A 26,732-nucleotide genomic window follows, 5' to 3' on the forward strand; every position below is an offset into this window, starting at 1 on the left:
TTTTTTTTTTGGCTGATGATATATAAGCTTGCTTTCTTGCATCGTGTGTCTTTGCTAATGCTAATTACAGCTTGAGACCAAAGGTAACCTCAAGTGCACAAAAGTTTTTATTTTTATTAGCCTTTCACATTTTCATAAATTATAATGAAAACGTAATTATTAGAATAAAATTGAAATATTCTTAAATGTTAGTCCATCCGACAGATCCTGAATCGTTCTCCTATACTACTTAATAAGCATACTGAATCAATCCTCTGTCACCTAGACTATTCGAACTCCCCACCACCCAAGATGGCAGACCTGGCGGTAAGTGTAAGTGTAAGTGTAAGTGTGTGTTGTTGTCTTACGGCACCAGGGGTTTCCCCCATCTCCGCGTTGCTTTCATTGTGGTGAACCAGTTCACTGGGAAATGCCAGAGATTTAAAAGTGTGTGGGAATTGTTCATGTGTTGTGTTCTGTACCGTTGTTCATCTGGTCATTTAGCCGTTGGACCCCTATTGAGGCCCAACGTTGTCCCACTTACGCCCCGTGGAGGCAGACCAGGAACCCAGTAGCTGTAGATTCACTCTGGCAGGTCCTGCCGCTTAATTTCCTGGGATTTCGGCGGCTAGGACCTTAAAAAAAAAAAATAAATAAAATAAAAAAATAAAATAAAAATAAATAAAAAAAAAAATAATAATAAAAATAAATATATAAGTAAATAAAAAATCTGCGCTGGGGTAATGTCGCTTTGGTTTGCTAGGCCGAGTTTTGGGCGTAAGGTAATTTTATCATATTTAGTTTTTGACGTGTGGGGCTTTCGCTATGATGAAGGTAGAGAGGGGAGGGAGACCGAAGATTGGGGGGAAAAGACAGAAATATGGGGCCAATAGAGTAGATAGCCCCAGTTTTCAGTGGGGCATGCCCATGCCCCACCAGAGTAGAAGTTTGGGGGTGGAGGAGAAGGAACAAAAAATGTCCCCTCCCCCCAAGGAAGTGGGAATAATAGGTGAAGAGGGCGAGGGTGTCCTCTTCAGATCGCCATCAAGCTGTTTGCAACTGTGCTGCGTTTAGTCTGTTCTCTACTGTCTGTGCTGCATTCCCCCGTCCTTGCTTTTCTCTTCCGTGTGATCAGCACTCTTCTTTTCCAAGTACTGGTCCTCTGCAAGGTTTCAGTTTTTTTGTCACATTTGGCGCCGATTTTTGTCAATCTCTGTGTACGTTGCTGTAGATAGCTATTAGTGTTTTTCTCCTGGTGAATAAGTCTTGCGCATACTGGGAGAGTGCCCTATATTCATCCTCAGTGTCCAGGAAGTGGTGCTCCAGTCCTTTTGGGAAGTATCTTAACCTTGTTATTAGTAGCCCTCTGAGGTCTTCATAGTGTTGACAATCATAGACTATGTGGCTCCAGCTTTCACTTTCTCCACATATGCAGTTGGGGTCCTCAACGAGTCGGAAGCCAAACAGCTTCTCCTTGTAGGGTCCGTGTCCGGTTAATAGTGTTGTCATATGGTACCCTGGGAAGTACCACGGTGGCTGCTTTGGGTATATTTTCTGGAGGTCTGGTAGAAATCTTTTTGTTACTTCGCCTTTTGTAGTCTCTGTCCATCTTCTCTGCCAAAGATCTAGGAGGTGGGTCTGTAGCCTATTTTTTTCGTGTTTTAGGTTGCCCGCCGGGTCAGTCGTGTATCCTTGGTGGGTAGCGGCCACTCCCCTGGCCAGCAAAAACAGTAGCCCGGCCTGAACTGCCTCCAGGTCCAGAGGGAGCGCTCCAGCAAGTACCTGCAATGCTGGGGTACTTACCGTGCTGCAGGCGCGCGTTGTTGATAGCAGTATGGTCCTTTGGGTCATTTCTAGTGTTCTTTTGTTGACTACCAGTGTCGTTTTTGGATACCAAACCGCTGCTGCATAGGTGATTGCAGGCAGGAAGGTTGTTTTATAGTAAAGCATCAGTGCTTTTTTCTTGAGTCCCCAATCTTTCCTTGTGATTCTGGTTACCAGTCCAGAGTATCCTCTGATTTTTCTTCTGATGTATTTCAGATGCGGCTGGAACGTCATGTTTTTATCTAGGATAACGCCCAGATACTTCAGTTGGCTCACAAATTTGATTGTTACATTGTTGATTTTAATTTGCGGGGGTCGTAGTAGTTGCAGAGTCCCCTTTAGCAGGATCGATGAGGTCTTGTCTGACGATATTTTCAGCTGGTTCTTTGATGCCCATTGCTGCAGCCGCTGCAGTGCCTGATTTGCCAGCGTCTCCAATTGGGCCCTGGAGTCCGCCTCTACCGTCAATGTCAAGTCGTCCGCGAAGGCGTGTACTGCCACAGAACCCAGGTCCGTAGTCAGGAATTCATCGAGGACCATTGTCCACAGAAGCGGCCCAAGCACCGATCCCTGCGGACATCCTCTGTGCACCTCTCTTGTTATTTTTTGATAGTGTACATTGATTTCCACTCTTCTTTGTGTTAAATAGCTTTCGATTACTTTGTAGAGGTTAAGAGGCACCTCAGCCTCCCTCAACCTTGCCAGGACGCTTGGCCACCAAAGTGAATCAAACGCCCCAGCAAAGTCAACAGAGATGAGCAGCAGATACTTTCGTCTACAATCCTGGAAAATCCTTAGCAAGTTTCCCAGTGCGTCCACGGTTGAGGATCCTGGTCTGAAGCCATACTGATTTCTGGCATGTAGGCCTGCCGCTTCATAGTGTTTTATAACTCTCACATGGAGTAATCTTTCAAACAATTTGCTTGCCACTGGGAGCAGTGCGATGGGTCGATATGAATCCGGAAATTCTGGATTTTTGGTAGGATTTTTCAGTATTAGTTTTAAATTTGCTGTTTTCCATGCAGTTGGGAAATGTCCTGTTTCCAAGCATCTATTGTATAGTGTTAGGAGTAGGTGCGGATTGTATTCCACGGTTTTCTTCAGTATTTCAGGCTCAATAAGATCGAGGCCCGGGCATTTTCTATTTCTGACCCTACTAGCGGCCACGCTGAGTTCATCCAGGGTGAAGTAGTTAATAAAGTTCCACTGATTAATCTTATACTTTGTATAATAAACTGTACATATAGGAATGTTTCGATAATAAATATTTTAGTCCGCGCCGGTAGTACAGTAGTTATAATGACTGATCTTTCCACATCTGGTAGAAAAGGTTCGAATGTGGTGAACGATAGGAGAAATTTGTATATATATATATTTCTCTCTCTCTCTCTCTCTCTCTCTCTCTCTCTCTCTCTCTCTCTCTCTCTCTCTCACGCTGTGGTTGAGTTATCCGAATTACCGTCCTCTCGAAACCGGTTGGAAAAGGGCTGAATTCGAATCCTGTCAATGATGCGAGGAATTTTTATGGATCATTTTCACGACGAAGCTGAGCTAATTTGGCTCAGAAGAGGGGGAGTATAATTTTTCTCCCAGAAACATGGGATTTTAGCTCAGCGAACAGCAAATTGACCACAGAACACACGCAATATGTAGCCATATTTCACTGAAGACATCACATATATAGACGTATTACACTTAAAGGACGGAATTCATGGGATACTTGGTTCCTGGGCAACCCGACGCTTTCTCTAGTGGACGGACCCACCTTTTGGCAGGTATATAGGTACACTGCATTCACGTAGACGGCAATTCGATGTCACTGTGGATAAACGACATAAGTTAACCGACTTTGAAAGAGGGATGATAGTGAGTGGCCGACGCATGGGTCACTCTATCGCGGAGGTGGTACAGAAATTGCACTGTCCCCGTTCGAAAGTATCAAAGAGTGTATCGAGAATACGCCATTTCCGGAATAACATCTCATCGTGAACAGCGCTGTGGTGAATGAACGTGGCCATCGACGTCTGTCTGACATTGTTTCTGAAACCGGTGAGCGACAGTGACTCAAATCACCGCCGACTTCAACGAGGGAGGTGCCAGAAACGCCTCCACCAAGACCATCAGGCGGCGATCATTAGCCGCAACAGGCTATAGGAGCCACCGATCCACCAGAGTCCCATTGCTAACAGCATGTCATAGGACTCTATGCCTCAACTGGGCGAAAGAATATCGGCAGTGGAATTTGGATGATTGGAGACGGGTCTCCTGGTCCAATGAGTCGCATTTGCGGAGGGTACGTGTCTGGCGGAAACCGCATGAAGATATGTACCGTCATGTCAACAAGGAACTGTTCAGGGAGGTGGACGGTCGGTAATGGCCTAAGGCGTGTTTAACTGGCAGATGTTGGGACCCCTGTTACGTCTAGCCGCATCTCTGAACGGTCCAGTTTACATATATATCCTTGCAGACCATCCGCATCCCTTCATGGTCATCGTGCACCCACAGGGCAATGTACTCTTCCAGCAAGACAATGCACCTCCCCACAGAGCCGCAGTTACAAGAACATGGTTCGAAGAGCATACCGCAGAATTTTCCTACCATGGAATGTTCTCCTCGTTCATCGGACATGAACCCTGTGGAGCATCTTTTTGGATGTTGTGGAAAGGTCCTTTCGAGCTTTGGATCCTCCACCCAGGAAAGCGAAGGAATAATGGACACAGTGCAGCAAGCATGGATGGAAATACTTGTGGAAAGTTTTTATAAACTAATGGACTTAATGCCTCGCCGCGTGACTGCTGTTATCCCGACGAAAAGTGGGCCTACCCGTTACTAGGTAGGTATCCCATGATTTTTGTGCACTCGGTGTGTATACGATGCAGTAGAGCCTAATTTTCTGATTCGTCTGAAAGCCCTTTAAAAACAAGATATAGTTCGTCGCTCAGTAGCGCTAGACGTGTGATTGTGTGATGCAAATACTGTGATTTCGTTTCCCGTTCGTTAATAACAGTATAAAAATTAAAATTGAATATTAGTATTAGCCGTGGCAAAATGAAGCGAGAATGTAATTGTATACAGCATAAGCAAAAAAAAAAAAAAAAAAAGAATCGTTTGCTCCATTCTTTTGACAATTTCTTTACCCCTCCCTTAAGTGTATTAAAACTAATTACGTCCATAAACCAGAATGAAGTTTGTTCCAATAATGAATTTCGAGATTCTTGTATCGGCAAGTCTAGTGCCCGCTAACTGTGATACGTTCAATAATTTAAATCTAGTTGTCTCCCTTCTGGTACTTAACTTCACGCATTCATCATCCTACTTATCTACTCCTGCTGTGTACTGCATCTCGTGTTCGTGTTCGCGAGGACTTGTTACTGAATGAACGATCTCTTTCGTGAAATAGAGGGGTTTACTTAATAATATGTCCACTGACTGTGAGTTAGTCACGTTTATTTTATTTACGCTGTCACCTCACTCCTAATGCAGGAAACCAGCACATGTTGGCAGAAAGTGTAGAAATAATACATGTTCGCAAGATTTCGTGTGAAGCACAATAGTTATAATCATCGTCCTTTCCTATGTCGACCCCAGAGGTTCACATCTGGTGAGTATGGGCTTGGCACACCCAGAGTCCTGAGCTGGATATCATCATTCTTCTTTTTCTTGGTGATTCCCTTTTAGTTCTCTCTCTCTCTCTCTCTCTCTCTCTCTCTCTCTCTCTCTCTCTCTCTCTCTCTCTCTCTCTCTCTCTCTCTCTCTCCTAGGATTAAAAAAAATTTTTTTTTTTTCCTGGTGCAGTATAAGCCTCAGGCTTCCTTGCACCATATGGCTAATGATAATAATAATAATAATATCGGGTGAAAATTACCTGTGTTCGAATCCTGTCAATGACGCGAAATATTTTTGTGAGCCTATATACAACGTTAAGCATTAGCATTAGCATTAGGAGAGGCATATGATGCAAGAATGCAAGCTTATGCAGCATCAGCCAAAAAAAAAAAACAAAAAAAAAACCACACTTCCACTTCACTCCTCCGTTCGTTCGAAATACTTGTCCAGCTGAGCCTTAAATTTATTTAGACTATCAACTTCCACAACAAGGGATGGAAGTCTGTTCACCAACCAACGCTGGCTAAAGGCAAATTTCCGCACATCTATCCTACCTCTGTCTTTCCTCAATTTGAATTTATGCCCTCTCAGGTGATTACTCTGAGCAAGAGGAAGAATATTATCAGCATTCAGTATGCTCAAACCATTCAAGGCTTTATACACCTCTATCAGATCACCTCGCAGGTGCCTAGTCAACAGACACTGTAATTTGCAAACCTTAAGCCTTTCTTCGTAAGAGCAACCCTCTGTTCCATTCCCTAATCTTGTTGCCCTTCTCTGTACTCGTTCCAGCATCTCTATATCCTTCTTGAAATGAGGCCTCCAGACCTGTATACAGTATTCAAGGTGTGGCCTGACCATTGCCTTATACAAGGGAATAATCACCTCCTTATCCCTGCTAGAAAAATTCCTGTATATCATTGATAAGACACCATGAGCTACTCTTGCAGACCGTCTTCTCTGATCAGAGAAATTCATATCTGCCTGCACAATTACCCTCAGGTCCTTTTCATTCTCTGCCACTGTCAGTGTAGTACCACAGAGTTGGTACGCTGCTCTGGGGTTGCTGTTTCCCATATGTAGTACGTTACATTTGTCAATGTTAAACTTCATTTGCCACCTGTCAGCCCATCTGCTCAACCTTTCCAGATCCTGTTGCAGCAGCAGCATAGCGTCAGTAGTGTCCATGACAACCCTGCGAACACTGAACCCTGAGGGACTCCACTAATAACATTAGTCCACGATGAGCAGTGTCCATCGATTACCACTCTCTGCCTTCTCCCCCTCAACCACCCCTTTATCCATAGCAGCAATTTGCCTCCAATACCACACTGCTCCAATTTGTGCAGCAGTCTTCCATGAGCAACAGTATCAAAAGACTTTGTAAGATCCAAGTATATAATAACAAAGTTATTCCCTACATCTAATTCTTTTGTGACTGCATCATAGTATCCAATCAAATTGGTCAGGCAAGACTTCCCCTTACCAAAACCATGCTGTGTCCTAGCTATAACTGAAGTCTTGTCTAGATGATCCTGCAGTGCTTCTTTAACCAGTGCCTCCATTAAATTTCGTGGAACAGAAGGTAAACTCGCAGTTCTATTATTAATTGTGTCAGCCTTTAATCCTCCTTTGTGAATTGGGGTCAAATTTGCATATCTCCAGTCTATGGGTACCTCCCCTGAGTCCAAGGAAGCTCTCATAATTATGGCTAAAGGTTTGCTTACTTCCTTTGCTGCCTTGTTTAATATAACTGGATAGATCCCATCCATCCCAGGTGCCTTTCTTGTGTTTATCTTCAACAATTTCTCCTCCACTTTACTCTCAGTTATTACAAGATTATCCAGCTTAGTACCAGAGTTGAATACACCTCTGGCATTCCCCTCCCTGAACAACTTCTGATTGGTGAATGTAGATGCAAAATACTGATTTTTTTGTTAGCCACCTGAGCAGGATCATCAACAGTTGAACCATCAATATCCAGTGGACCAATCCGATTCATCCCTTTCCTTCTATACTTTACATAGGTAAAGAACTCTTTGCTGTTTTTCTTTGCATCCTTTGCCAAAGATTTCTCGTGATCTGCCTTCGCCTGCCTAAGTAGTTAGTTGGTCTCAGGCGAAGGTAGCATAGGTTTTTTCCCTTCAATTTACTTGCTTTTTCCCTGAAACTCCAGTTTCAGGGAAAAAGCTGACAATTCCGAAATTGAATTGGGTGTCAATTCCGAAATTCAAATGACAATTAGATGACAGCAACAGTTAAAAGAAGTACATTAAAGATATGCTCATTCAACACTCTATAGGTGGAGTATAATAGGATGAGAAAAAAAATCTAAGTTTCGTCAAAATTTTGTATGACGATAGGCGGTCAGATGGAGGGCGTATCCAATTTTCAGATAGCAAAAAGAGTGTAAATCCCGAAATTCTCTCTCGGAAGTATCGTGCTATGACAGTGGAAGGCAGAAAGTAATGCGATCATTTATCCCACTCCTCGTAAACTGCTATTACTATTCATATAATGATAAAACCGCAAAGGCTAAGTTTATGAGCTGACTCGAGATACGCTTGACAGAATTGGCATAAGCATATGAACACCCAACAGCAAGAGACTTCATAAAATGGATTACTTTTTTTGCACAACTGCTCGTTGGCTGAAGCTATTTCCATAAAATCAGGTTGCTACCTAACCTGATAGAAGCGAGGAATTGGGCCTTTTTTCACAACGTGGCTGATTTAGTCGGTCTCAAGCGAGGGAAACATGGCTTTTCACCCAGCAAACAGTAAATCTGCCACGTACACACCATTTATAGACATATAATATACACCGTGCAATATGCCTGAGTTGCTGACGCGATTAAAATCTACAAAAACTTGCTCTTCTTGGACTAATATTATTAGTGGTGTTCCTTAGGGTTCGCTGATAAGAATTTCTTACTGTTTGTAATATTCATTAACGACATGGGTAGTTAAACACGAAGCTTATTTTCTGAGTTTTCAGATGATACAAAGGTTGGCACGGTGGTTAATAACAGGAATAAAAGTACACTACTGCAGAAAGACCTATATATATATATTGTACAGATAGGCTAAGAAGTGGTTATTGAGGTTTAGCACTCGTAAATGCTAGGTACTGCATATCGGCAGCAGTAATCTCAGAATAACATATCAATTAAGTGGCACAACATTGACTGGGGAGAATTAAACAGACCTGGTGATAATTGTGCAGTCAGATATGAAGTTCTCTGAGTAGTGAAGACATGCTGTTAGTACAGCTCATGGGGTTCTGTCAATGATATATAGGAAGTATATCATCGACAGAATGCTGCCAGTAGGGACAAAGGGTGACTACCCATTGTATAAGGGGTAATTACCCTCATTTCATGGAGGATATGGATCAGACAAAACAGGTGAGGGGAAGAGTCACAAGAGTACTTCAGAACAGAAAGGGGTTCTCTTACCACAAAAGACCTCGGTCCTGCAAATTGCAGTACTTGGTTCGTCGTTCAAAAATTCTTGAACAGATGTAACTCTCGCTGAAAATGTAAAGTGATGCAACAGATTATCAAATGTCTTCATTGTTAAACGAAGGAACAATTAACTTTTGCATTTAAACAGGAAATATTACAGGACACCAGCACGCACGGAATGCAAAGAACCCTGTGAATATATACTGCTGGTATTTGGGTAACTAGCGCATGAAGGCTGGGGGCGTTTCCCCAAGCTTGCCCTGCTGTTTGGTCGCTACAGAGACCAAATGTGTGGGACTCAGGAATAGAGGGAAGGATTGTACTGAAATTATGATTTTTATTACAGTTTTTCCACAGTGAGGTTCATGGTAATATCACTCGTAAAAATATATTTGGGGAAGTGTATTTAGCACTTCTCAAATGGTGAAATTATTATTAGCATTAGCATTAGCTTTAGTAGAGGCATTTAATCCAAGAAAGCAAGCTTACGCAGCATCAGCCAAAAAAAAAAAAAAAAAACCACTTCCACTTCACCCCTCTGTTCGTTCGAAATATCTGTTCAGCTGAGCCTTAAATAGGCTATCAATTTCCACTACAAGGGATGGAAGTCTGTTCCACCAACCAACCACCCGCTGGCTAAAAGCAAATTTCCGCACGTCTATCCTACATCTGTCTTTCCTAAATTTGAATTTATGCCCTCTCAGGTGATTATTCTGAGCAAGAGGAAGAATCCCATCAGCATTGAGCATGCTCAAACCATTCAAGGCTTTATACACCTCTATCATATCACCTCGCTGGTGCCTAGTATTAAGACACTGTAATTTGCAAAATTTAAGCCTTTCTTCTTAAGAGCACCCCTTTGTTCCATTCAGTAATCTTGTTGCCCTTCTCTGTACTCGTTCCAGCAGCTCTACATTTTTCTTGAAATGAGGCCTCCAGATCTGTATACAGTACTCTAGGTGTGGCCTGACCATTGCCTTATACAAGGGAATAATGACCTCCTTATCCCTGCTAGAAAAATTTCTATATATCATTGACAATACACCATGAGCTACTCTTGCAGCCCGTGTGCACTGCTCAGAGAACTTCATATCTGCCTGCACAATCACCCCCAGGTCCCTTTCATTCTCTTCCACTATCAGTGGAAAAGAATGAAATCAACGTATCAAATCTGTGGTAGTACCACAGATTTGATACGTTGCTCTGCGGTTGCTGTTTCCCATATGTAGTACTTTACATTTGCCAATGTTAAACTTCATTTGCCACTTCTCAGCCCATCTGCTCAACCTTTCCAGATCCTGTTGCAGCAGCATAGCGTCCTTAATAACCCTGCTAACCTTCGTATCGTCTGCAAACTTGGACATTAAGCTTGATATACCATCATCAATATCATTTATAAATACAGAAAACAACAATGGACCCAACGCTGAACCCTGAGGGACTGCACTAATAACATTAGTTTACTATGAGCAGTGTCCATTGATTACCACTCTCTGTCTTCTCCCCCCTCAACCACCCCTTTATCCATAGCAACAATTTGCCTCCAATGCCACACTGCTCCAAAATGTGCAGCAGTCTTCTATGTGCAACAGTATCAAAAGCCTTTCTAAGATCCAAGTATATAATATCAAAGTTATTCCCTGCATCCAGTTCTTTTGTGACTGCATCATAGTATCCAATCAAATTGGTCAGGGAAGACTTCCCCTTAACAAAACCATGCTGTGTCCGAGCTATAACTGAAGTCTTGTCTAGATGATCCTGCAGTGTTTCTTTAACCAGTGCCTCCATTAAGTTTCCTGGAACAGAAGTTAAACTCATAGGTCTATAATTACTTGTGTGTATTAATAGGTGTACCTCTCTAAATCGGCTAGTTTTCTCTTCCTTCCAAAAAAATTTATACTACATTTTTAGGGATAATTCCTCCATCTAGTAATGTATCAGTAATGCGTTATAAAATTACGTGGAAAATATAATTTACTTCTGAATTTCTGAAAAGAACTGATTTTTGAGAAATATTATTATTCTAGCTCGAATATCACATTTTATTATATTTGATGTGAAATTAATTATGAATGTAGTCTGTCTCAGAATTTCATTCGTGAAGTTGATCGTTTTGAAATGACTATTCTAAAAATTGGAGACCTTCACGGAAGACACTGCTCTGGAATACTAACCGGAAAATACAGTTTTTTTTTGGTTCCTGAACACTATAGCTCAATGCATGAGGATTGGTGGAAAGTCAACTCCTGATGTATCTTTGCAGCACCGATGAAAATGCCAGCCATGTAAAAGAAATTACATGAGACATTGGGATTATCCTACTGTTCATCTACAGTACAGACTACAAGAGGAGGAGTTATGATGTCGACATGTTTCTGTGGCATGTTCTTGCCCTGCTGATCGTACTAGAGGGCGTTGCAAATGTCAAATCATATTTGAACATCGTTGAGGATGTTCAAATATGCTCTGTTAACAACCTCGAATAGTTAGCCTGTGAAAAAGTGAAATTTCAGAATGGCAATGGGATATAGTGTTTGGAAGAGCTCGACTATCTGATCTACGACCTAGCCCTCCTAATATTTAGATTTTAGTCCCAATGAGCATCTGTGAGTTGAACAGGAAAGGCGCGTTCTTCAACACATTCCTATATCTAGATAGTTCCATAACAGCCATTGGATCTGATGACAGTTTTATTATGTGAACGGTCCTGTATTCTTTGTGCCACTTTGCTCACTCTATGCCACGTCGCGTTGGAGCACTGATTCTGGCCAGTAGCGGCCTAACGCTGTATGAGCTCGTGGTACTAATAAAGTAGCCAGGAAGTGCAGATGGGAGGAGATAGATGCACTGGGATTTAGTGTTGTGAATATGGAATCGACTTTTAGAATATTTGAACGTAGGCTGTTTTTTTTTATGTCTTTATGTAGTTGTCTGTTCTCTATAGGGTAATACAACCTTCGAGATTTTCGTACTCCCACAAAATGCAAATTTGCCTGTCAACACACAATTGTACCCATATAATACACTGTCAAACGCTTTTATTCGGCGCTAGTGAGCAACACAGGGAATATAATTATGGTTCTCTTTACACCATCTGGGTAAAGGCTTGGTTCGAATCACGTTAGTGACCTGCGGAATTTTTAAGCGACTTTTTCTTTACAAAATGGTGGAGTTAGTCGTTATTAGCATTAGCATTAGTAGAGGCATTTGATGCAAGAAAGCAAGCTTATGCAGCATCAGCCAAAAAAAAAAAAAAAAAAAAACCACTTCCACTTCACCCCTTTGTTCTTTAAAAATACCTGTCCAGCTGAGCCTTAAACTTATTTAGGCTATCAACTTCCACGACAAGGGATGGAAGTCTGTTCCACCAACCAACCACCCGCTGGCTAAAGGCAAATTTCCGCACATCTATCCGACATCCGTCCTTCCTCAATTTGAATTTATGCCCTCTCAGGTGATTATTCTGAGCACGAGGAAGAATCCCATTGGCATTGAGCATGCTCAAACCATTCAAGGCTTTATACACCTCTATCAGATCACCTCGCTGGTGCCTAGTCTCCAGCTGTAATTTGCAAAACTTAAGCCTTTCTTCGTAAGAGCACTCCTTTGTTCCATTCACTAATCTTGTTGCAGTTCTCTGTACTCGTTCCAGCAGCTCTACATCCTTATTGAAATGAGGCCTCCAGACCTGTATACAGTACTCTAGGTATTGCCTGACCATTGCCTTATACAAGGGAATAATCACCTCCTTATCCTTGCTAGAAAAATTCCTATATATCATTGACAATACACCATGAGCTACTCTTGCAGCCCGTGTGCACTGCTCAGAGAACTTCATATCTGCCTGCACAACCACCCCCAGGTCCCTTTCATTCTCTACCTGTCAGTGTACACAAATCGGACAGTGCAGAAGAAAAGACTCCAGATCTATTTGCGATCGATATGGCAGCAGCGCTGGACGACCTCCACAAAAGGGGAAGTCACGCGGAGGTTCCTCCCCGATCTAAAACAAATATACCCACAGTATCCGGTATGGCTTTGCCCTGAATTGTACAGCACGTATCTCCTAACAGGACATGGAGCGATCCGCCACAAATTACACCTTCTCGGACTCGAAAACAACCCAATGTGTGCATCTGGCTTTGTGGAGACCTGGGGATACCAGATGTATGACTGCGAATTTTATGAAGATCTTCGTGTTGAAGTAATCATCCAAGTGCGCCTTAATCCCAAAAACCGGGAACACTATTTACTGGAAGATGAAGCCTCATATATAGCGTTCACCAAGTTTGCCGAGAACCTGTATGCTAGATGCTTGACCATTCCTCTGCCTGCAAACTTCGAATAGATGTGTCAAACAAAGCTTCTCAGAGACCTCCAACCAGATGTCAGGTTTGACTGCTTGATCCTTCATGCAAGACAAAACTGGAACTCTTATGAGAAGTGAGAAAACTCCACTTCCCAGAACATTGACTACCGGACGGGACAACAGTCCCATGAATGACTCCCAACTGTGACATTTTGCACAACCTGTTCAGCCAAACCAACATTGGATCGCCTCTGCTGGGCCTCAAGTTTTTCTGGATGGTGCGGACCTGACCCTGCGGTCTGGTTTGCTCCCACCCATGCACAGAGGCCACATTGGCAACCTGAGCCAGCTCTCTTGTCTGGCTCACTGTCTCACCTCTTCCTGGCAGGTGGGGAGGGTACAGTAAACTGTCCCCTCCCCACCCTGTCACCCTATTTCTTCCCTCTGGTGGGGCATGCCCATGCCCCACCAGAGGGAATTGCCTTCCCTTTCCTGGAGTTGCCTTCCCTTTCGGCTCCATATTTCTGTCTATTTGCCCCCCAGTCTTCAGCCTTCGCCCCACTCTATCTGATAGCAACGTGAACACGCCCCACACAATCTAAAATCACCAATAAATTAATTTTGCTCAACATTTTGGACTTCTAGCGCTCCCCGCGACTCGTATACGCGATTTTTTTTTTTTTTAAGGTCCTAGCCACTGAAATCTTAGGAAATTAGGTGGCAGGACCTGCCAGAGTGAACTATATACTAGTGAGTACCTGGTCTGCCTCCACGGGGCTAAAGTGGGACAACTCAGTAGGGGTCTGGCGGCTAAATGACCAGATGAACAACGGTACAAGGCATCAAATATATACAAAGTCCATACACTTTTAAATCTCTGGCTTTTCCAGTCAACTGATTCACCCACAATGTAAACTACGCGGAGATGGAGGAAACCCCTGGTGCCACTTGACCCTAAACACACTTTACACTTTACACTTTACACTTTACACTGTCAGTGTAGTACCACAGAGTTGATACGTTGCTCTGGTGTTGCTGTTTCCCATGTGTAGTACTTTACATTTGTCAATGATAAACTTCATTTGACACCTCTCAGCCCATCTGCTCAACCTTTCCAGATCCTCTTGCAGCAGCATAGTGTCAGTAGTGTCCTTGACAACCCTGCCTACCTTTTTATCGTCTGCAAACTTCGACATTAAGCTTGATATACCATCATCAATATCATTTATAAATACAGAAAACAATAATGGACCCAACCCTGAGCCCTGAGGGACTCCACTAATAACATTAGTCCACGACGAGCAGTATCCATTGATTACCACTCTCTGTCTTCTCCCCCTCAGCCACCCCTTTATCCACAGCAGCAATTTGCCTCCAATGCCACACTGCTCCAATTTGTGCAGCAGTCTTCCATGTGCAACAGTATCAAAAGCCTTTCTAAGATCCAAGTATATAATATCAAAGTTATTCCCTGCATCCAGTTCCTTTGTGACTGCATCATAGTATCCAATCAAATTGGTCAGGCAAGACTTCCCCTTAACAAAACCATGGTGTGTCCGAGCTATAACTGAAGTCTTGGATATTATGGTTTTTCTCAATGAGACTCGGATTTTTTTTCAAGAAAATAGACAAATCAACCGCAGACTGCAATCAATTTATATAAATAATATACTGATGCCTCATAGCCTTAGTTGTTTTGGAGCATACACCTACATGCATGTGAACCAGCAGCTATGATCAAAATGCACTAATCTGCAAAATTAACAGAACACATAGAAACAGTGGGCAACTCGTGCAGCTTGTGATGAAATGGAAAAAATTGGTAGGGTAGCGTACCATAGAATATTGATGAAATGAGGAGACAGGAGAAACTTCGGACGGATATAAGGGACATTTTTAAGGGTGGTATTATAAGAATTACCAAAAAGGTCACATTACAGAAGTCGACACAAGACGGTCGAAAATATGGACATATGACAGCAGTACGGCGTATGATCCCATCCATCGGCTAAAGAGGCCTGATAGCAGTGAACCATGCGCGATATTAGGGGTGTCTATAAGATTCTGTGGCAACATATTCTCATTTTTCTACCCACACAGCTTCGTATCTTAGGTCATCATGTGACCGAGGAGCTCGCTGTCGGCGTTCAATGTGATCGGATTTAAGTTTGGTGATCGTGCTGGCAACAACAGTCGTTGGATATCTTCAATTTCAAGATATTTCTCCAACCCTTGAGCTCTATATGCAGGAGCGTTATCGTGCATATGAAAAAAATCTAGGTCAACCGCACACCTGAAATGTCCCACATAGGGTTCGAGGTTCTGTTCTCGGTATCTTTGCGCAGTTAAGGTACCCTTATCAAAAATGAAGAGGGGTGCGCTGTTGATCATTATTCTGCCCCACACGAGAACACCGCTTCCACCATAAATGTCCATGTGATCTTGTAGGATGGTACAGCATTTCTCGTTGTCTCCAGATGAACCTGCGCGGTAGCACAGTGGTATTGTCACCGTCCTCCCCACACCGGGTGGAAAAGGCCCGGGTTCGAATCCCGTCGATGAGGCGAGGAACTTTAATGGGCTTTTTTCACTCCGTGGGTGAGTTATTCTGTCTGAGGCGTAGATAGCAAGGTTTTTTCCCGAGAAACTGGACTTTTTCGTCCAGCAAACAGAAAAATCGACCATAGAACACACGCAATTAACAGACATAAGACACAGAACGGCAGATGAATTTAATTATTCGGGTGGCCTAAATATAATGGTTTGTCTCCTATAACTTCTGGAATTTGTTTTTTGTTTAATGGCACAAGGGCTGCTTAGGCCATATTGTGCATAATTTGTTTGTATGCTAAGCGCGACTCATAACAAAATAGAACTGTTATTTGTCAGGGCTCGAAGTCACACGTTCATGGAACTAATTTTGATGAGACCTGCAGGTTTGAGTTTAATGGGATACAAACCACTGACTTCTTTGAGTAGAGTCCACTTGATTTGAGCCTTCTTAACGCAGTCCGTTTGTAAATATTTTCACCTGTGGCCCTAGCAACCTCAAAGGACAGTTAATGACAGGATATAATAGTAGGGTTCCGTCTTGCTGTTAGAGTCAGATAACGGTCCTTTTTGGTTGATTGGCCTTCGGGTGACCTTGGCTAGCGCTTCTTGTAATGATTCCTGGCTCCTGAGACTGCCAGCTTAGTGCAGAGTCTACACTGCGTGACACATTAAGCTAACGTGAACCTCCATCTGCAACTGCCTAGCTTCAAGTCATCCAACTGCCTGCCAACTCAAAGAATCATCTAAACGACGATGAGTCCGCTCTGGTAGCACAGTGGTGTCATCAAAGTCCTCCCAACACCGGGTGGAAAAGGCCTGGGTTCGAATCCAGTTGTTGAGACTGGGAGCTTTTATGGGTTTTTTTTCACTCTATAGCTGAGTTAATCGGCCTGAGGTGTAGATAGCATGGATTTTTCCCCGGAAACCGGGTTTATGCCAGAAAACCAGGCATATCAACTAGAGAACGCACGAAATTTACAGATACAATACACTTGGATAATTGAAATTTGATTTTCAGGTGACCCTAATAAAATAATTTAAACGACGGTGAACTGGTAAGCCTGAACACTGGATATATGGCCATTCCACTGAGCAAACAAAAAAAAAAAAAAAATGAATGAAGTGATATGGTACTGACCCGTATTTTTATAGGCATGAATAATTAGCACAATGTGAAGTTCTGTAAGATAGTATTTCGGGTTGTATTGGGTACTTGGAATGCCAGAATGCCTATTATATCAAATATTCGCCTTTGGCGGCATTGATCGCAATAAAATATTCCTGAAAAACTTTTTGATCTGTTCATTTTGACGAGCTGTTTAGTCACAGCACAAAATGACTCCAAATGAAAAACGCATAACGAATTTATATCTGATTGCAAGTATTTTTTTCATAAATTTAAGATTTAAATAAAAAGTGGCGTTAAAATTTGCGTGACTATACATTCAATGGATGTTGTTTCTTGGGGTCTGTTAAGAAGTGGCTAGCTATTTTGTTTGCTCAAGCCACCATGAACACATTTCTGCATTATTATTATTTATCTTCAATTGAAATTGAAGTTAAATAAAAAATAGAAATCTTGCGGTATTGGGCGAATATTTTAAAATATTGTGATAATGGAAATGGCATCATCCCTGGTGTCAACCTAATGAACAATGAAGTAATTTCGTCGTTTTCGTGTCTTGTGTGGTTTTTCGTTTTTTGTGTTTTCTAGTGTTTGTTTTGAAAAAGAAGTAAGAAAAGTGCTTTTTATCTGATATATGAAATGGCTTTTCCTGGTGAGCCACGACCTTATTTTCGTAAGTTTTCAGAATATCTTTACTATATTACAATAATCTTATTAATAACGTTTAAAACTTATAAACTTCGTTAGTCAGTAAGCTTGCGATTCTCCGAACATGAATGCCAATTGTGAGCATTACAAACTTGTGTATTATATATAATCACGTGATTTGTTTTTAATTTCGGAAATTTTAATAATCAAAGTGGACAAGATTAAATAGGCGTGTCTACTTTGATTATTAAAATTAAAAAAAATTAAATTAAATAGCTTTGATGTTAGGAATTCAAACGCGAACGTGGAGTGGACACTTGAAATGTATTGTCATAAGAAGAAATAAACGTATGCTGCCCAAGTTGCTGATATCTATGTATGACAGTAGCTGTAGCCATAATCTCGCTTCCACAAAGTCAGGGACAATAGCATTAGTAGTGGCAAGAAAGCAAGTTTATACAGCATCAGCAAAAAAAAAAAAAAAAAAAAAAACTTTCCATTTCCGCCTCTTCATACCCTCCAATAGTTAGTCTAGTTCTTTCTTGAATTTATTCACGCTATCAACTTCCACAACAACAGATAGAAGTTGTTCCAGATATGCTTTTCGAAAAGCCGACCGGGCTAGCCGAGTGGGTAAAGTACCTGCCCGGCAACCCAAAGGTCGCGGGTTCGATTCCCGCCTCGGGCTTGGATCAAAGTACTGCAAAAACCTTGGGAGGTGCAATATGGCCACAGAAGCCGATGCGCCAACAACTACCAAATCAATCAATCAAGCTTTTCGAAATGAATGGTGTAATTTAAATCCGATTTTTTAAAAAAGGAATGAAGATATATTTTTTTATAAACAGTATTGTTATTAATTGATATATTTATTTTAATTTGTTACATATTTAATTTAGATTCTATATAGATAGATCGCTGTCTTTGGCTACACTTAATAAGTTTAATAGCGCTGATCATGGCTGAAGGTAAGTTTGCTTCACTTGGAATAATCCAATGAATTCATAAATATTAATACCATTTATAATAGGTATGTTGTGTTTTCTCATTTGAGATTGACTTCCCTTACCTATAAATGACACTGTCATTGGTATTGGGGGGGGAGTTATCTAAAGGGCCGATGTATTCGTGATCTGAGTGTGTCATCGCTGAATACCATCGACGTATAAAATCCTACCACAAGTGTTGAATTTAGACTCGTCTCACAGAGGGTATGTGAACCTAGAAGCCCACCAGTTTATTTTTATCATGATCAGTAGGCAATTTTTTCAACATGCCATTCAGAAAGAAATAATTTTTGGACTAATTGTTCATTTATTAAAATTGTGGGTAGACCGTATTAGCCGTAATTGTTGCTTTTCAAAATGGTTTCACGGATAATGCGAGGAAATGGTTGTGGCATAGTAATTATAATTTATTAAATGCAATTATCAGGTCATGAAAAATTGTAATAAAGCTGTTTAAAACAACTTTCATGGTAGATAAATTGTCAATAAAGACAACCACAAATAACAATTTTAAATTGCTAATCTTTTTTGGGACCTGCCCCTTGTAACCCCATGGGCTCACATCTGGTGAATATGGGCTTGACACACCCAGGGTCCTGAGCTGGATATAATCATTCTTCTTTTTCTTGGTGATTCATTTCTACTTCTCTCTCTCTCTCGGGGTAATTCGGAAAATTTTTTTTTTTTTTTTGGCTGGTGCAGAATAAGGCTCAAGCTTTCTTGTACCATATGGCTAATGATAATAATAATAATAATAATAATTTGAATATGTGCTTCCTCTTGCTCGGACCTCATTTGTGTGGTCTGAGCAAGAGGAAGAATCTCATCAGCATTGAGCTTGCTCAGTCCATTCAGTGTCATACACCTCAATCAGATCACCTTGCAGGTGCCTAGTTTCCATTCGTTGCAATTTGCAAGCTTTTCTTGTTAACAGCGGCCTTTTGTTCACTTCAGAAATATCATTGCCGTTCTCTGTACTTGGTTCAGTAGCTATCCTTCTTAAAATGAGGCCTCCAGACCTGTATGCAGTACTCAAGATGTGGCCTAACCATCGCCTTATACAAAGGGATAATCACTTCCTTATTCCTGCTATCAAATGACGCTTGGGTGGAGTCTTGGCCAATCAGCATCTTTGTTATCATTCAGCAGCATATCCTCGCTTTGTTTTGGAATATACATTGGACTTTGTTTATATTTGGTTGTTCAGTGTAAACTGCATTTTTGTGAATTATAATTAATTTAATTGTGGTTATTTTTGAATTTATTAATTAAATAAATTGAAATGAATAACCATTGCTCCCTAAGTTGCAAGCTAAATAAAATTTCCATTATCTGAGAATAAGTAACATTAGTCTTCTCCTTAGGTGAAGCGTTACTTATTCAAAGTAGTGCAATATCATGGCAACTCGTTGTGAAGGTATTCACAATATGAGATATAACTTAAAACGATGCCGTTTTACTAATATTCTGATTTATTCAGATATAGCTATGTATTTCTGATGCGCTTGCACTATATTTATACATAATTTCCATTAAAATAAATCAGGGGATGATAAAAAAAATATATGAACATGCAGTAAAAAATAGTGCATGAATATGGTTTCCTCAATTGACCATTTCTACAATAGTTAAACAAAAGGATAGGTGCCTCCGTAGCCAGGTGGGCAGGAGCAGCAGTACACAGCACACGCTTCTTGATTAGACCGGGGTTCGAGCCCGTGACCACCAAATACGGAGGATGCGGAAAGGTCAGGGAATGACCACCGCATATCCCCGGAGCAATATGGCCTTAGTTACTAGCGCTCCTAAAAACCAAAATAACAAACATTAAAGAAAAGGACATTCTAAAGAGTGTAAAAGTTAGTGATGATTTCACATTGGTTCATAAAGAAAGAGACTTAATTGTGAAAATGGAAAGACTGGTTAATATGGATAAGGAAAAAGCAGATGAAGGGTGATACAGTTCCTAGACAATTTATCTGTGAATGTGCTAAGCAGATCAATGATGATCTGAAACTGGAGGCTCTATCAACCAGTGGCAGTAGAGGCTGGTTCGAGCACTTCTAACACAGGGTGAATGTCAAAAGTGTTGTAAGGCATGGAGAGGCTTCCATTGCTGATAAAGAAGTAGCTGAATCCTTTAAAATTGAATTCTAAGAGCTTGTTGGAATTCAGTTTTATAGGAGGTTTAGCTTCTTCAGGAAGTTTTTAATATTGATGAAACCAGCATCTTCTGGAAGCAAATGCCCAGGAGAACATAACATCACTAAGGATGAGGCTAGTTTACCTGGGCATATGCTTATGAATGATAGGCTCTCTCTTGTTGGGTGCCAGTGCCTCTGGAGATTTTAAGCTGAAGCATTTGCGGGTGTATCACTCTCATACACAATAAATAATCAACAAAGGCATGTTGAGAGTGTTTTGGAGCAGTAATAAGAAGGCCTGGGTTACAAGATATATCTTCAGTGAATGGGAGCTTGAAGTTTTCTGTCCATCAGTGAAGAGTTATCTTGAGAAAAATAAATTTCCTGTGAAGGCACTGCTCTTGCTGGATGATGCACCAGGCCATGATTCAGACCTTGCCCAATCTCTGGAGACACTATTTGACTTTGTTCAAGTCAAATTTTTGCCAACCAACACCACTCTTCTTCTTCAAGTGATTGCAAACTTCAAGAAAATATTTGCAGTGACCTTTGGGGAAAATGCTGTCACCCTGAAAGATTTTTGGGAAGTTCAACTTTCTGGACTGTGTGAGGCTGATTGTAAGTTCTTGGAAGTTTTCACCAGGTGCTTAAATTCAGCCTGGAAAAACATGTGGCCTTTAATTATCTGTAACTTTGATGGATTTGAAGATGGTGCTTAACAAATAAAATCATTACTATTGGTGAATCAGTGGTTCTGGAAGTTGACTGAAGAGGATGTGGATGACTATTGATGCTCATGGGTGTGAGCTAACAAAAGAGGAGCTACAAGAGTTGGAGAAAATTATGGAGTGTGACACTGGAGATGATACGCAAGGTATCAGAGGCGCCTCTGTAGCCAGGTGGGAAGGAGCAGCAGTGCGTAGCACATGCTTCTTGATTAGACCGGGGTTCGAGCCTGTCACCACCAAATACGGAGCATGCGGAAAGGTCAGGGAATGACCACCACACCAGAGCAATATGGCCTTAGTTGCTAATGCTCCTAAAAAAAAACCAAATAATAAATAATAATAGCAAGGTATCAGCTTAAGTTATTTCTTACCTCAGGAAGCTGTAAAAAGGTCATCAAAACAGTCCACTTTTGACAGTTTCTCTGCCAGTAGTAGCAGAAGACAAAAGACTGAAAATACACCTGATGCCTGATCCACTTTTCCCACCACCATTATGCCAACATCAATTTCATTAGCCCTGCACTTCAAGTCTAAGATAAATGCTAATTTATTGTTTTTTTTTGTTTGTTTTTTAATTTTAAGATGTTTTATAACTATTTATGAAATACTCTTTATAAAACACTAATTTTTAATATTTGTAGAAGAATAAGAGAAATTTACCTCAATATGATACGTAGAACGTTTCCATATGATTCTCTCCAGAAATTAAAACAAATAAAAGATTAATGTAAATTGATTACAGTAAAAAATCAATTGAAAACAATTCAAAAATTAATTAACATAAATTTTGGAGTGTGACACTGGAGAGGAAGAAGATGATACACAAGGTATCAGCTGAAGTTATTTGTTACCTCAGGAAGCTGTAAAAAGGTCATCAAAACAGTCCACTTTGGTTAGTTTCTCTGCCAGTAGCAGCATATTTGTAGAAGAATAAGAGAAATTTACCTTCTTCCTGTGCTGTGATCACAGGAATTTCCATTTCTGTGATCCTGTCGAGACATACTGTCGAAAAGCACTGTCTGCTTCTGGAAGGAAAATTGTTTTTCAAAATTTATGTTAATTAATTTTTTAATTGTTTTTTGAATTGTTTTCAATTGATTTTTTAATGTAATCATTTTGCATTAATCTTTTATTCATTTTAATTTATGGAAGTGTTCTACCTATCATATTGAGGTAAATTTCTCTTATTGTTCTACAAATATTGATATCAACATAGAACATATTGAGCATCATAGCTCTGTTATATACAGCAGACTCTCGATTTACTGGGATCGAATTAACTGAGAAGTGGATTAACCGGGACACTTAAAAACTTGAAATTAAAAAAAAATCATAAAATTCAAGTAATGACTAGAATAGGTATAAACATATATTTTGCAAGTTGTAAATAAGTGACAAGAAGTGGCATTATAAGTCGTCATTGGGAAATTAATGTGCCTGTTATCTTGCAACCCTGCACCTGCAGCTCAAAAAAAACCAAAAAAAAACCCCCAAATGTTTAGTTTGTTTTAGTGTGTCGTGTCGATCGTTGTGTTCCGCTGCACCGTAAAAAGACAAATTTTGTTTCGTTTATTTATGTCAGGAGTGTCAAAATTTTTTTTTATAGTAAAAATTTTTTTTTTGTATAGAAATCGCGAAATGATGTGTAAATGCAAAAGAGTTGCCTTTCAGTTAAACAAAAACTTGAAATTATTCAAAAGTTTGAAAACGGTGCATCCGTTAAATCTTTGATTAACCATTATAATGTTGGTGACCAAACCATACACGACATTGCAAAAAATAAAGTGAAGCTATTTGATTTAAAATCGACATCACAAAAAATAAAGGGAAACATTGTATTGGACACACGAGTAGCACGTGGTAAGTTTTTTATCTATCGCCATATTTTTTACGTAGGTTGCTGAACATTTTTTGATACAGTAAGTCCCCGACTTACGCAACTACAGATTTACGCAAATTTGTTTTCACTCAATTTTTTTTTATTTTTAGAATTGTAAAATTTAACACAACAACAACAAAAAAAAAAAATAATAAGCAATCAATAACGACGATCACGGCACGCACAAATTGCACAAGTGAGATCGGAGAGTAACAAGCAAAAAAATAGGAAAAAAGAGAAGATTCTTACAATTATTTATGGTTTTTTTTTTATGACTGAAGATTTCAGTGAAGGGGTCACACACTTCACCATAATAACGTAAAAACCCACAGAATTCCAGCTATCGGTATCATTGCAAATCAATAAGATCGAGTTTACTATCCGTTTATAATAGATTGCACTAACAGAAACGCCCAATAAAACGGAAAGTGCAAATTGTTTTTATTGTATTTTGTTAACCTCCAGAAATGTGCTTTAGTAAAATTTCATTTTGACCGTTATCACGGTGCCGACTAAGAGAATAAGTGACAACGCTACCAGTAAATCGACCAACAAAAGGAACACGATCGATTTGGATCAGAAAATTAAACTAATAAGAATGTATGAAAATGGTCAAACATTAACAAGTATCACGCTAAATTCAGATTTATCAATAATAATATAGGAGCAATATGTTACTAGTCATTCCCGAGTTATGTAAAACTCGACGAAGTAAGAAATCCTGGAACGTATCTCTTACATATGTCGGGGACTCCAGTATTTTTGGATTAACCGTGAAATCGATTATCCGGGATTTGTTTTTTACCATATAGCCCAGAAAATCGAGAGTCTGCTATACTATCAAACTCATTTTTAATGTAAAATTCAAATATAACATCTAAGAACTGCATATTTTGTGTTGTTGGGGTTACCTTTCAAGAATTTGGAATTAATTACCAGAAGTCAATGTATTATTGGTTTCAGTTTACAATATTTTCAACATACAATGGGTTTTGTGGAACGAATTACCGTTGGATGTTGGGACCTCACTGTATTTATACTTACTGCCTCTATGCAAATATTACAGTTGATAGAGACAACTACAGAAAGCTCTTGTGTTTTTAGAGTTTGTTTCATTATATTTCTAACACTTTCAACACAATATATTTTAAACATTTTATGGCAATATTTTATTTTATGTTTAATCGAAGTCTTTAGATTTTATTTTTATTTGTGTACAGTAAGACCCTGCATCCGCAGGGGATACGTTCCAAGACCTACCGTGGATGGCTGAAACCGCGGATGTAAGCAAACACTTGCTGACCCCATATATAACGTGATTTTCTTGTACATACATTCGGGGTTCACAGAGGTCCATTCTTGGGCCCCCTGTGTTGGAACATCGTTTTTGATAAATGGTTGAGTAAAACTTTCTCTGTTGTTCGAATGGTAGTGTATGCTGTCGACCTAACTATCTTGGCCAGTGGAAATTCTAGAAAACAACTGGAGAACACCGCAAACTCAGTATTAGTGGAATTATCCAACTGTACCGTAATTCATAAACTTCAAATTTTGTCTTTCAAAACGTTCCAGATGCTTCTGAAAGGAAGATTGGCTCCTAATCGGCCCCCTGCAATTAAATATAATGGAAAGGTAATACACTATAGTTTTACGGTTAAATATTTGGGCATACTACTGGATGACCATCGAAGTTTCCTACCGCATGTGAATTATGTCAAAGATAAATGTAAGGTTCTAATGGTAAAACTAAGGCAGATTGCGAAACGAGATTGGGGAATTAACGGACACAAATTGCATCTCCACTGTAACTGCATCTTCTTGGCAATTATATCCTATGGTGCTGGAGCTTGGGGGTTTCGCATTAACAAAGTTGGGATTATTAATCAACTGCAGCAGACTCAAAGATCTGCTCTTTCTTTGATGTCACGGGCTTGTAAAACCACATCCACTGCTGCCTTACAGGTCCTACTTGGCAAACTCCCAATTCAGTACGAGATACAATACAGGTACTTTATTTTTCATTTGAGAAGAAATATCCTTCTATCTTTTGGTGATGTTCAGTTAAACCTAGAGCAAAGTTTAAATAGTGAAAAGAAGAGACTGCATACTCATTTTGTCTTCTTGTGGCAACAGGACTGGTCTTCTTCGGTTGGCTCTGTAACGAGAGAATTTTTTCCTGAGGTGAAAGTGTTTCTCAAAAAGGATCTACTCTGGATGTCACCGAATCTGTATGGAATGTTTCGTCTAACAGAACATGGTAGTTTTAAATTTGGTCTCTCTGACACTTTCCTTTGTCTTTTTAGATCTGTTGAATCTGCTGATCACGTTCTCTTTGATTGTCCATCTTATTGTGATCTTAGGACTGAACTGGAGTCATCAGTTCCAAACTTTTCCCTGGCTGTGAAAAGGGCCTTGGTGCAAACATAAAATTGTTTTTATCATCTTAAACTCCTTTGCTGGCAGAGCTTTCAAAAGAAGAGTTTCTGTGTCAATCATGTCTCCTTAATTGAATGAGAACTTCACGGTTATACTGAACTCTGATAACACAAGTTGTTCCTAACAGGCATCTTCATGATATACTTGACTGTTCGTCATGTTTCTCTGCTTAGAATCTAGTAGATAGCGTCTTTTGTCCTGTTTACACTGTGCACTTTGATCCACTATGCACTTTTGCTCTCAGTGGAACAGATTGTTATTATGGAAATGATGTGCTTGTGAACTTTTGCCTTGTTTGGAAGCTACAGGTGCGTGGCTTATGAACTTTTACCTAGTCTGGAAGTCACAAGAAAGTCTGTTGTATAATTGGTAATTGTTGGAATATTGCAAATATTCTACCATATCTGTTATAAACAATGTAATTTTTTATAGTGTAAATATTGTATTGTTGTTGATTGTTTTGGTTTTAACTTACTGCTTGGGAAACTCGTGCTTGTGAACTTTCACCTTGTGGAAGCCACAGGAATATGGTGTATTTGTAATTGTTATTGGTCCCTGAGAACTGGACTTAATGTATAGTTGTATAGTGTATATATTGTTTGGTTGGTGTAGCTTATGCCCTGACTTCATTAAATGTCAAATATGTGTAATCATTAATGTCTGCTTTCTTATAAACTTTCATTCTGGAAAACATAAGTGAGTCTTTTATTTGCGAATTTTCACTTCTGGAAGTTGTAAGTCGACTGTGAAGATTCAATTTTAAATTCCTGGGTATTAGTTGGAGGTTGATGTAGTTCCTCTGCTGTCACTTAATCCTAAGGTCAATCATTCTTTGGTTTAGTAACTTATTCTGCTTGTAATGTCGCTGTTATTACTGTAGCCTTATGCCTTTTGTGTAAGGTTTGTGTGTGGTATATGCTTTGATAATGTATTTGACGGTTATGTTTAATTTGCTTTGATGTTCTGATGTCTAATCACACAGAGTTTTGTGATAAAGTTGTTATTGAGATTTGAGTAATATACTCTT

At 40.1% G+C, this 26,732-nt stretch overlaps 1 protein-coding gene across 1 annotated transcript in view; it reads left to right on the plus strand.

Annotated features, from left to right (window-relative positions):
• The first annotated feature begins 17,434 nt into the window (after window positions 1–17,434).
• Window positions 17,435–26,732, plus strand: part of LOC150085036 (nuclear RNA export factor 1-like) — a 152,418-nt gene continuing 143,120 nt past the window's right edge. The window contains exon 1 of the mRNA XM_090376440.1: window positions 17,435–17,536. Coding sequence (XP_090232566.1) covers window positions 17,503–17,536 — 34 coding nt within the window. The 5' untranslated portion in view covers window positions 17,435–17,502. The remainder of the gene's footprint in view (window positions 17,537–26,732) is intronic.

The sequence above is a fragment of the Mastigoproctus giganteus genome, chromosome 6 (genome assembly GCF_048544385.1).
Source record: "Mastigoproctus giganteus isolate SK-2022 chromosome 6, ASM4854438v1, whole genome shotgun sequence".
Classification (NCBI taxonomy): Eukaryota; Metazoa; Arthropoda; class Arachnida; order Uropygi; family Thelyphonidae; genus Mastigoproctus; species Mastigoproctus giganteus.